Below are 13016 nucleotides of genomic sequence, written 5' to 3' on the forward strand. Positions count from 1 at the left end.
GGTATTATGTAGTTTGGCCAATTGACATTTAAATCGTAATTAACACAGTCATTTTAATTCACTTTTTCTCCCCAAAATTGCAACAATGAAACAAAAACCAAAACCAAACAATTCTGAACTGTGGAATCATTATTGCAGAGCATTAAATGATATTATATTTATTATATATAATTTATGAATATGACTAAGTCTTTCTGCTATCTAGAGAACACAGCAGGGAAATATCTTGCAATATATACTTTCTAGTAGGAAGAGTGAATACAAAATATCATCGTTACATATAATGACTAGTGCCTTTAATTTTTATTATGTAGAAAACTGCACATTGAGGGTTTTTTTTTTTTTTAATGGTATCGGTCCACTCAGAGTAAATGAGGTCCCATTACAAGAAACAAGCAATTTTTTCACTTCAGAATGTGACAGTGTGACCTACGTTTTTCTGAGTGGAAAGGAATATCTCATTTTTATATCTGTGGTTGCCGTATTGTTTTTTTTTTTAGGCTTTGAACAAAGATAGTATGAAATTGTCTACCTGCTTAAGTATGCTGGATCAGGAGCTGTGTGATAAAAGTATGCAGCTTCAGGGCAGCACCACTGACAAGTCAGACATTTTGGAAAAAGTTCAGGCTCTCCAAATGGAAAGGGATCAGCTGCTCAGAAGGAGAAATAGTATGGATGAGAAACTGAAAGATGGTAAAGTGTTGTCAACTGAAGTAAGTAAGCACTTCTGAGATAAATAAAGGTTTTAGGTATTGTTTGATAATAAAGAATTCCAGTCAGAACCTAAAATGTCTCCAGATAATCAGATAAGCTAGAAATAAGGAGCAGAAGTTGGATACTTTTGTAAATAGCTATTTTAGAGTACTGCTGTGATAGCACCAAGTATGTACTGGTGAATGAAGTTTAAGATCAGAGGAACATAAGTCAGATTGTGTCTTGCCAAACTCTGTTGGTCTAAGAGTCATGTAATGAGAAGTAAGGGAACCAGAAGCTAATCTGTTTATCACAGGCAGGTTCGCTCTTGAGAATGAAGTTAAAGATGTCTTGAAAGATTACTTCTGAGCTTTTTTTTTGTAAAGATCTCACTCATGTGAGATTCTTTTCCAACTAGAAGAAGGAATTGAAGCCCTTATAGCTGCAATTGATTACAAGAATGAAAGTGTTCATAATCACCAGCACTTACTTAAGTCATCTTCTCAGAGTCTGTCACAGAGCCAGCATAATGTAATAGGGAAACTAGTTTCCCTGTCTGCTGCTGAGCTCAGAGCTATCATCATCAGTTATTTCAACAAGGTTTGTTTTCAATATGATTTTATCCCATTTTCTATTACTATTCTAGATATTGAGATGGTGGCAGGAAATAAAAATACATTTAAGAAGCTTTTGGTTAATATATCTTCATGTTACATAGTTCTGCTATTAAATTGTTTTTAATTTTTATGTTAACTTAAATAGGATACTTGTGGGTTAACTTTGTATATCTTGTTTTGCTGGATTAGTTAGAAACGTGCTACAAATCTGGAAATTACCTTGCCCTTTTCAACTGCTCTTTGTAAGGAGAAACAATGTGTTTAAACAGTTGTAGTCAAATTCTTGTAGTGGTGTTGTAGTCAAATTCTTCCTGACTGCAGAATTTCAGAAAGCTTCATAAAGCTCAGGCTGTTATTCCTATTGTGTTTTTCCTAAATCTGGTTGGTTTTTTTTTTCTTTGGTTTAACATAGCCTGGCTTTTAGAGGGGGCAGTGGAAGCCATGGAAGCAGCTTCTGTTTCCTGGTGCAGCCACAGCCATCTTGGCACAGTCCACAGGGAAGTGTGCCTGCTTGGCCACTTTTAGCCAGCTCTGTTGTGGGCAGAAGGACAGGGACAGTGGTAGTGGTGTCTCCTTGCAGGTGCGCCGCATCAAGAGAGGCGCTGAACGGTGCCAGCACCACAGTGGCTGGCACTGCCCAAGCAGCAGTGGCAGGGACCATCTGGCCAACAGTGAGGGGCATGGCAAGCATTTCCCCCATATAGAGCCCAGACGAGATCAGCCTTTTAGCACTGCAAAACCCTATAAGAACTTTTCAATGGATAGAACTTGAGAACAAACAAACCTGCAGACAACAATTTTCTTCTGAGTCAGAAAAAAGGAGGTGAAGACATGTGAGGAGAACAACATGGTGGCACTTAGGTCAGTGAAAAACCTCCTCCAGGAAGAGGAGGTGCTCCAAACATCAGAGGTGAGATTCTTCTACAAGGTGTGGTGAGGACCATAATACAACAAACTTTCCCCGTAATTCCATGAAGTGCATAGGGGGATGCAGTGATCCACTCACAGCCCATGAGAAAAGGTGCTCATGCTGGACAAAGTGGATGCTGAAAAGCTGTAATTTAGTGGGAAACTTGAACAAAGAAAGAGGAAGAGAGCCCTTGCTTCCAAACTAGAACAGCTTATCCTTAAAAGACTACACCCCATGAACTAAAATGACCCACTTTATGCAGTTTTAGGGAGACTGCATTAACTGTGGGAGGCTCTCACATTACAGCAGGTCAGGTGGGACTGCTACTCATGAAAATTAGAACCACACTAGAACACTAGAAAAGTTTGCAGAGAATTGTCTCCCATGGGAAGGACCCCACAACATAGCAGAAGAAAATCCTCTCCCTAAGTGAACTGAAGGATTTCAAGTGAAAAAACTGAGCAAAACTCTCACACCCTGTCTCCCTGTGCTGTCAGTGGGAAGGAAGGAGGGACTGGATGGGGAGAAAAAGAGTGTTCTAAAAGTTTTATTTTAGTTCTGATTTTCCTCTTTTAATTCTGTTAATAAATTTTTCATTATACCTTTTAAATTTGAGCCTGTTTTGCCCTTAGAGTGTTTCCTCCCAGTCCTTACCTCAACTCAAGAGCCCTTTAGTTTTTCTTTCCCCCATCTCTGCTAAACTGCAGCAGGGGAAAATGAGTGAATAGTTTTTCTTGAGTGCCTGGCTTTTAGCCAGCATCAAACCACAACACCAGTATAAACTGATACTTTGCAGTGTGTGCAGCTATGTGCTTAGGAATCATACTTGCATCTGGAAACATAAATATTAAATGCATTATGACATGGTGCCTTTGTGAACTTGGGTGAGCCTTTGGTAATTTTGTAAAAAAGTTGTCTGTGGAATGCAAGTTGGAAGTTTTTCAGAATCCAGAAAGCAGTGTTCTTTCAGTTTAAATTTTGCACAGGGTATTAAAAAAATCCACTAGTCCTGTGATCAAAATGTATGCATTTTTGTTCTGAAGAGTCAACCTGTAGCAGTGGCAAGTCTATTTCCACTATAAGCTTAATTACTTGTAGAGATCCAGTGCTTTTGTATGTTTTAATCTATTAGGCTGAAGGGTAAAAGATTTTCTTAAAACCGCTTGATAAATCAAAATAAATGTGTTTCTTTCTAAGATTGTTGGCCTGTGTGAGTCTGAACGAAAATTACAAGTGCAAATTGAAGAACAGGAAATGAAGTCCATACGCCAGAAAAACATGATGCGTGAATTAGAATCTGCACTTGAACACATCAAGTTGCAGTGTGACAGGCAGCTGACTCACCAGCACCAAGAACATGAGAAAAAAATACAGTTAATATTGAATAATTTCAAAGGTATTTTCTTCTTGGGTGGGGATTATACACCAAGTATTTTCTTTGGTCATTAACGGAGAAATAGTATATTCAAACTGAAAAAATGTATAAGGTTCAGAGATATATTTTGGCTGTCATTAATTCTATCACTATGTAAGATGTCAAGGAACAGACACATGGTGTCCGTATGAATGCAAAACAGAGTATTTTTTAAAGCAGTATGAGAATTGTTGTATTTTCATATTGAATTTACTGATACTGAAAAGTTGTAAGATACCAGTTCTCTTGGTCTTGATCTTCTAAATACTATTACAACTATAAGGTAGGATTAGCACAGCCTTTTTGATCTTATTTCATGTTAGTTAAAACATGCACATTGCAAGCAAAATGCCATCAAGATACTCTGTCTAATTGGGCATCTTGATTTTTGATAAAGATACTTGGTTCTTAAACTGGTTTTATTTCTCCTAGAACAAAATAGTGAAGGTATTGCAGAAACCCTGAAAGGGTATGAAGTAAAAATCCAACAACTGGAAAAAGATTTATTTTTCTATAAGAAAACCAGTAGAGAGCTGAAGAAGAAATTGAAGGGCCTTCTTGGAGAGTCATCTGAATAATTATTGTATTCCAGTAAATGTAAGCATATTATCTGATAATGTTTATACAATTATCAAGAGACCATTTGAAGAGTGGTGAAAACACAGAACTATGTCAGATAGCTGTAAAACATCGTATTTTTACTGTATTAACTGTTCTTTGGGAATATATTCCACCTCTATCCCCGTTTCAAGTGAGAGACATTTGTTTATAGCAGTAGCTTTAGCAGTGGTGTGCCAATGGTTTAAATTCTTGTTCTGTTTTCTCCGGATTCTAACAATTTCAGCAATTTTGTTCTCTGAAAGCATCCGAATGCTATTGTAACTAACAGCTTTCTTATATGTCATACATTTGATTTCTTAAAAGTTTCTGGGAGATTGGCAATGAAAGTGTCACACTTCCAGTTAGTAACTTATTTTAGCTACTTACTTACTAAAGCTGTAAGAGCATTTACACTCTTGAAGGGGAAAAAGAAGTGGTCTCTATTGCAACTCTGTGCTTTGACATAAAAAAAACCCAACCAACAGAACAAACAAAACACAACAACAATTACTATAAGGTTTTAATTGTTTCATGTCCTTCTTGCCAGAATCCAGATGTACAACAGAGCTATTCATGTGGAGGAGAAAAGAAGGTTCAGTTTCATCACTGTTTCTGTTGTTTCATACCTCTCAATGCCACCACAATACCTTACATATACAATATAGCCTTCTTGGCCTGTTGTTGTTTCTTTTTAAGGCTCAGCAAGACTGGTTCTTCCTCCCAGCGGATGCTTCTGTTTCTTTCACTCAGTGCCGTGCCTTCCTACAGAGAGATGCTGATCACACGCCTCTACTCACAGAGTGAATTAGGGCTCAGCCCTTTCCCTCTAGGCAAGATAATGAGCCTTCATATTCATTACTATAAAGTACACTATCAGACTATGAACATGAATATTCTAGAGACTGGATAATGAGTGAGCATGGGAAAGACTATTCTGTGTCTAGTATACACAGAAGCATGTGGTTTAGGATATGTATCTTTGTGGGCAAACACGTAGCCTTGGCAAATTATAGCAGTAGGAAGAAGGGAGAACACCCCTGTGAATTTCCAACTTTTTCCAATGCATATATTTGCAAGTTTTGTAAGAGATACTCTGCATGGAGTTATTTTTCTTTTTAGTCCATTATGAAATATGTTGCTATACAATGCAATTAAACTGTATTTTGTTACTGAGCTTTAGAAATAATAAAATCCCTGTTTGTATATTGCAGTCAAATTTGCAAATGTCTTTTGTCTCTTGTATTAGTATAGTTGCTGACTGTTTTTCAATATATGAATAATTTCATATTTGTCATGGTTGTTTTTAGACTGCTTACTGGGATACATGACAAGTTAGAATGGTGAACCTTGTATTAACAGCACCTTCTCAGATGACAGTAATGGCAGGTACCACTTATGTTTTTGTAGATGGTGAACTTTTTGAGTAGAAAGGGCAAAATGTGAGGTGCGGATAACTTTTTTCCATGTTCATGCTGTGAGTTGCTGATACTGTAAAACCATATTGCCTACCTATGTCAAGCACTCAGAGAAATTGTAACTTTTAGTTATTTATCGGCTGATAATTTCATTCTAGGTAACAGTATTGGTGTTATCCAGTCAAGAGGAAGCAGAAGTTGCTTCTGATGAATTCAAGTGAAAACAGCTGTTAACAAAGTTCATGTCTTTACTAACTACAAGTAAAAGTACTTTTTGAAGTATCAGAAAACTCCCATTCTGTCAGTCTGCTCAGTGTATACTTTAAGCAATGAATAAAAATAGTAATAAAATAATTTAAAATAATTCTATACTGCTTTATTGAATTTGTAACAGTCCCAATTCCTCATGGAAATTTTTTGGGTTTTGCTTTAGATACTATCTTGGCAATGGTAACACAGACTGAAAACAGGGAGAGAAGGCAATTTTCCTTAGCCACTGTGGTGAATAGCAATACTGTGTAATTATTAACAAACAAGTATTTTCTTCCTGATGGTGAATCAGATTTCCAATTTCAGTTATGTGTAATAGGAGAAAATACAGCAAAGTACAGCTCTGTATTCTTGTTATACTGCAGTTTTGAAGGAACTTCTCTTAAACCTGAGAAAATGCTAATTTTTTTTTAACTACTTCAGTATTGGACTGAATGTACAGAAATATCCCCAACAATATATAGCTCTTAAATGCAAGAAAATCTGAATAAAATTTAAGAAAGCAAATAGGTTGGAAATAGGTTTTGGATAACAATATGTTTTGGATGCCCCATTTGTGGAAGTGTTCAAGGTCAGGCTGAACAGGGCTTTGAGCACCTTGACCTAGTCCCTGCCCTTGGCTCTCAGACTGCTAAGAGGGTACATAACAGACACAGATATTGAAAGGTCCCTTCTGACCCAAAGCATTCTGTGATTCTAAAATTTTATGGTCTGTGTCTTGTTTATACCTACATGACTTTCAGCTGGAAAATGGCGATGCCAACATGTGCAACTAACCACAGAAAAAGCTCCTCCCTGCGTCTTAAGTGTTAAGGAAAGTGCCATATGTCGTCATTCTCCAGAGCCAGCCTAGTAATAAACAATTCCTCTGGTACTACAAACACAAAGCTCAAACATTTATTTTGTCCCATGTTAACTGTCACTGAATACAGTATGGCTATAAAAATGCAGAATTGTTTGTGCAGCACTGAATGTAGTACTAAATCCTGGGATCTTACTAAGTAGTGATAATTGCTGAAGTTGAACATTACAGACTATTAAACTATGAGACAGAGCCGGCAGATTAGAAAACCTCTGTCAGTTACCTGGGAAAAAAGCAGAGAACACAGAAGTTAGAGGGAAAGAACCAGAGAAGAGACAAAAGAGTAGCAAAATACCTGTAAGTCTTCTTTAGACTTTTTTTTCCACACACTGTAGCACTAAGCCATTTCCAAAGCAAAGTATGTGTGAAGAGAGCACTTCACTTTGGTGGGCAGCAGGGGAGGAAAGTGGGACAAAATTCTTTACTAATAAAGGTACCATGAATCTGTAATGCTGTTACAACTTATTACTGATTTCTGAAAACTAGTTTCATAAAGATGCCAACAGTGAAATGACTTTTCAAAGAAATGAGACAGTGTAACTAACAGTCCACATTTACTGAGATTTCATTATAATGCTGAAAGTCTTATTTCACCAATTTGTTTGTCCTACCTTTGTTTGTTGCTTGTTTGTTTTCTGGGCAACTCTTTGAAAATAATTTTCAAATACGGTATCTTCATATTTGATGGTACCAATCCACTGTTCAGAACTGTGGACCCTGTGACCACAGAGGATAAAGTGTGCATAATTATATCCTGACAGACAGAATGCTACGGGGTGGAATGAAGTAATCTGTTTTGTTACAGTCTAATTCAAACGAAACCCCCTTCATTTGGAGAGGTGGTATGTGTTTTTATTATCTGCTGCACTACAGAAAATATTTACCAAGGGTTACAAGAACAAGACTTTTATCTAATCAAATCAGTGGAGCCTGTAACTTGGAGATGACTTCTATTCCAACATGTTTGTATTTGTAACAAATTTTGAATTAGGAAATCTAGGATATTTATCTTTTCACAAAACCTAATTTGTCTGTTTCAAGGTACTATAAAATTGCTAGATTATTTTTAGAGAGAATAATTTGATTATTCTATATTATAAAATAGAAGTCAAAATCCAAAAGACTGATTACCTGCTAGTCTATAAATTTGTCTTCCCTTAAATTTTAATTTGTCCACCTATCTCTATCTGACCGATTTAGTTTGATGTTCTTTCTCTCTCAGGACATTTATTTAAAGCTTCACCCATCCCCTTCCCTGTCATCCCACACTGTAGAACTAGCTTATGTTGTTTCTAGTGCTATTGAGTTTGACATACTTAAAAATTAGTTTGTTTTATGCTTGCTGATTAACAGAAGTTCTATTTAAATTAAACTAAAACTGAATTCTAGAAGTGCCTGTTGATGCCATCATAAAAAAAGTCCATAAAAACCAGTTTGTAAGGGTTCAAGTAACACACATGTTTCTAACTTGGGCAATGCTGAATACAATTCTTATTCAACACAACTCTATTTTCGTTCACCACTTGCTGTATTAGCCTGTCCAGAATAGAATTAGTCTATCCAATATAAATTACACAGAAATTCTTCAATCAGCTGATTTTTTCTCTTCTATGTTGTTCTTACTCTTAAATTCTTTCTATGTCTCTTGGAAAAAAAAATTGTATTTTCTTTTTTTTTCTCATATCTAGTTCCTTTTACATTTGTAATAACTGAATGTTCACAAAGACAAAGCTTTTTTGTAGTTGTTGCAGTTTGTTTCAGGAAGGATACTTTGGAAAAGTATCAGCAATTATTTCAGTATTATTTTCTCACAATGAGTCACTTTAGAATGGAAATGTATGTAAATTGGCAATAGACAGCTTTGTTATTATTTTGATTTCCTGTACAAATGTTCAACACTATTTTGTATCTCTTCTAGTTACTTTGAAATAAGCTGTAAATTGTGTCGCAACACAAAAAACCCCTTCTTTTTCAAGAAGGTTAATTAAAAAAAAAAAATCAAACCCACATAACTAAGGCTGAGGTAAGAAAGCCAGAATAAAGATAAAAATCAAAAGGCTGTCATTTACTGAACACTAAGTTTAGACTTCATAGATTCAGTGCTAGCTTTAAATAGGCAGTTGAAGTTCTGAAATGAGAGAAACTTTCCCAATGAAACAAAAAGTTGCACATAACAGAGGCTAGGGAGATAAAGAGGCTTGTTGGAAAGATCAAAGCACAGTATACATGTAGAGAGGAAGTGGAGAAAAGAATTCTGGGATGGATATGACTAAAGACAACTACAAAACTTTAAATATTTTTTTTTTTTTATGAATCAAACTAACAAAAATATCTCCGGTTAGGGCAACAGTTATGGAAAACACCTGCTAATGGACTGGGATAATGAAAAGGATTATTCATTTTCCTAGACTTTTGAATGGGTGATTCTTTGTAAGAACTAGAAAAGCAATCACTGAAAAACAAATCTCACTGAAAGTGAGACAAGATAATTTAATTTATCAGAATTACTGAAGACCTGGCAAGGATGCTGCCTTCTGCTTGAGACCTAACAAGGACATATGCTTGAGATTTGATGTACTAAAGGCAGAGAATCTGCACAGTGAGGCCCCTATAAAGCATAATTGGGTGTAAAGCCCCCTGAAGTGTTACTGGGTAGACAGTACCAGGGTAGGTAATTGCTGTCTACCCAGTTACACTTTAGCATGAAGCTTTTTTAATTTAACCCCTTTAACTGAGTCAAAAACAAAAGCCCTAACCTTTGTTCTGGCAAATCAGGAATGGAAAAAAATATATAGAGTATCTTTTTAATGCCATATGAAAGTAGAAGTCTATATTCTTCCCTTTTACATTAAAAATAAACCACAGGTGTTTGTATTATGTTTTGGTTTGAATATTCAGAAATACAAGGAACGTTACTTGTCATTTACAGCAAAACTTTGGAGATATTGTATATAGATATTTACTGTCATTGGACCACCTGAGGCCTCATCTAAAGTCAAGATTGTGTCACTAATATCAGGTAAAACATTAAACAGAATTCAGCCAAACTGGTTCAAAACCTTTTGCAAATATTCTTAATTTGATTCAACTTGGTGTGAGCCACTACTTTCACTTTGATTCAAAATACTGTCTGGTCACTGCATGTCCATTTTCAGTTTTGTTTGTTTGTAGCCAATTTAGATGGCTTTGCACTGGTTACATCAACTAGGAAAAAAATAGTGAATTGATGCTGTCTAGTCAAAGTTGGGAATATTGCTGAACTTCTGCAGTAAACACCAGTAACTGTAGGTGAAGAAAATGAAGTGGCATAAAAATTAAGCTGGCCTGTCTAATAAACATGCTGAATTCTGTTCTTTAATATCAGCAATTAATGATGAAAAGTTGCACAGGTGGTTTTAGAACGGGGAAATAAAAGCACAGGTGGGTGAAAGTGGGAAAGAAAAGGAAAAGCAAGAGGAAAGAAAGAAATGTTCTTAAAAATCCGTCAGGCTAAGAGGATTAAGAACTCAAAATTCTTTGCTGTATCGTTTTCATTTTCCATATGCTATTTATAAGCTTTGCTCTCAACTATCTGATGAGAACCCATATGCGTGTTCTGGTTTAGGGTATTTTCCATCTGGACTCTTGTCAGTTCTGGCAAATGAGATCCCATATTCCTGTTATCTGCACCAAAATTAACATGAAGATAAAAACATTCTTTGTTAAAGTTCTCTCCCCGCTTAGTTAAGAACTTTCAATAACTTCCAAGTTATTTGCTATAAGTTTTTAATATCCTTGCTGCTTATAACAAATATCCTTCTGTAAATAACACAAATTCCTCTCACTTGTAAAATTCTGCTAGCTATAGCCAGGTAGAAGTTGTGCTACTCTGGTACAAAGTCTATTCATGTAATGTTACAGTCAGCATGAGCTGTATCCATAAACTGTGAACACCCTGTCATGAGGAGTATCTCCTTGCTCTTTCATCTAATTTCTGCTTGAAATCACTTCTTTATTGCAGTGCAGGATTCTACTGTGTGATGTTCCTCACTCTGCCAGACAACAAGATAATGTGGCAGAGGCACAAGTTCTGCTGCAGCAGAAGTCAACACCTTGTAGCGTCATAGCCAATGGGCAAAAGGAACATGTGTGACTTAGGAAAGGCTTAATACTTGAATATGCCTGGAATCATTCTTCTCTGCAACAAACAAAAGCTCTAGAACAGGCAAAACCTGGAATTCCCTTCAGCCAATCTGTGGTTTTCCTATTTTAAGGTCTCTTAGCAGGTCTTCAATTCCTTTAGCAAAAATGTTAAGAGTTGTGGAGCCTACCATGCTGTATTACACAGGTTTTTTTTAGTACTAGCTGAACCAATCTACAAAGGGTGTTGAGAGGTTATCCCAAGAGCAGACTGAACCACCAAATCATCTTGTGGTTCAGAATACTGTGGGAAACATCCGTTCTCGTCTAAGCAAAAAAGGACATTTGATTTTACAGTTCAGCCACATACATACTTTACACCAAAATAGGAAAAGACATCTTGAATTTCCTGAGAGGCAAGAATATTTTGGGAGAATGCCTAATTTGGTAATGCAATTTTAAGTTGTGTTTGAGGTTTTTTTGGTCCAAGTTTGAGGAAGATTCCATAGCATTCCATAGCATTCCATGCTATGGAATGCTACCTTAGCAATACCTTTAAAGTAGTAAATGTCTAGGATTTATTCCTCTTTAGCTGTGGCCAAGTAACTTAAAAGCAAAAGGTACTGAATTATTTCATTGATGTACATTTACAAAGTACGCCAAGTTAGTTTTCCTGCATCTTCCGACACCAAACCCCTACATCTCACTACAGGCCTCTGTAACACCTCATGTCTTATGGATTGGAGCTCCAGCAAACCACTGTTGCATGCCCAGCACCTGTACTCCCAGACCCTAGTTGACCTAGGTGACCTTCTGCATGGACCTCTGGAGATCCATCATCCAGGCTAAGCCCTCTGCCAAGGTAGGGTCAGCTAGAGCAGGTTACACAGGAACATGTCCAGATGGGTTTTGAATGCCTCAAGAGAGGGAGAATCCATGACCTTCCTGGGCAGCCTGTTCCAGTGCTCTGTCACCCTAAGTGTAAAGTTCTTCCCCATGCTGAAGTGGAGTTTCCTGTGTTTGAGTTTATGCCTATTGCTCCTTGTCCTGTCACTGGGCACCACTGAAAAGAGTCTGGCACCATCCTCTTTGTGAAAAACGCCAATCACTTGTTTAAAAAAATTAAAAGTTTACTAGTGATAAAATAGTTATAAAAATAATAGTAAAAATTAGAGCAATAAGAATTTGGACAATCAGAGTTAGGACAATAAAAAGCAAAGAATTATGGATGTCCGGGTGCCTTGCACTCTGCCACAAAGCACACCTTGCTAATGAAAACCAATAGCCTGTTGCATATTCATACATGATTCAAAAATTCAAAGAAAGGATTTCTTCTGCTTCGTTTCAACTCCCCTCCTCATCTTGTAAATCAATCGTGTTGGTCCCTTGAAGTCTGTGTCTTCCCAATAAGGAGGCCATAATTCTTCTCTTGGAATCTTAGTGTCTTGTAGCTGTTATCTCTATGCGAAGAATTTCTTAATTATCCGTTCCTTGAGCTAGTTGCAAAAAGAATCATAGTTTCTATTTTAATATTATGTTATAGCCTAAAACTGTATTTACCACATTACTTAAAAGAGATTAATACAGCATAACTTTGCAACATAACACATACAGTATTCATTTTAATATTTGCGAAGAGCCAATAATATAATATGCATTTTTCCCACTTTTTGCACCCACCTTTGATATATTTACATGTATTGATGAATCCCCTCTCAGGCTTCTCCAGACTAAACAGGCCCAGCTCCTGCAGTCACTTCTCATACGAGAGGTGTTTCAAACCCCAAATTATCTTCGTGACTCCCCACCGGACCATCTCCAGCGGCTCCCTGCCTCTCTTGTACTGAGGAGCCCAGACCTGGACGTGGCACTGCAGACGTGTCCTCACAACGTGCGGTCCATGGAGGCGGGCAATGGCCAAAGGGCAGGGATGTGAAGCCCAAAGCCCAGAAGGCGGCGGGAACGGGAAGGCTCCGCTCGCGTCCCCTCGGGGGCGCGCGCGGTGCCGACGCCGCGCGCGAGCACCGCCCCTTTCTAGTACCTTCCCCGTTGCGCTGCGTCATCACGGCGCGCGGCGGCTGGCCCTGAGCCGTTTCCGGTGTCGCGGGCGCGGCGC

The 13016-nt window shown here is 37.4% G+C and overlaps 1 protein-coding gene and 1 long non-coding RNA gene across 6 annotated transcripts in view; one reads left to right on the plus strand and one right to left on the minus strand.

The window, feature by feature from the left end:
- Window positions 1-6016, plus strand: part of KIF27 (kinesin family member 27) — a 28355-nt gene extending 22339 nt beyond the window's left edge. The window contains exons 14-18 of one of the 4 annotated variants that reach the window (XR_008428751.1): window positions 501-713; window positions 3418-3616; window positions 4067-4231; window positions 4782-5620; window positions 5808-6016. Coding sequence is in view for 2 of the 4 variants with exons in the window: in XM_053932672.1 (XP_053788647.1) it covers window positions 501-713; window positions 3418-3616; window positions 4067-4212 (558 nt within the window). In the remaining 2 variants the exon portion in view is untranslated. Of the gene's footprint in view, window positions 1-500; window positions 714-3417; window positions 3617-4066; window positions 4232-4781 lie in introns of all 4 variants that reach the window. The other 3 variants (XR_008428750.1, XM_053932672.1, XM_053932673.1) reach the window with 3 other exon arrangements.
- A 778-nt stretch (window positions 6017-6794) lies between these two features.
- Window positions 6795-12948, minus strand: LOC128782369 (uncharacterized). 2 transcript variants are annotated; one of them, XR_008428752.1, is made up of 4 exons: window positions 12581-12948; window positions 12165-12396; window positions 7393-7498; window positions 6795-7004 (listed from the first exon to the last, which is right to left on the minus strand). It is a non-coding gene; the product is annotated as an uncharacterized LOC128782369 (long non-coding RNA). The 2 variants fall into 2 exon arrangements; XR_008428753.1 differs by having other exon boundaries at window positions 12204-12396; window positions 12581-12947.
- Window positions 12949-13016: the final 68 nt, after the last annotated feature.

The sequence above is a fragment of the Vidua chalybeata genome, chromosome Z (assembly GCF_026979565.1).
Source record: "Vidua chalybeata isolate OUT-0048 chromosome Z, bVidCha1 merged haplotype, whole genome shotgun sequence".
NCBI lineage: Eukaryota > Metazoa > Chordata > Aves > Passeriformes > Viduidae > Vidua > Vidua chalybeata.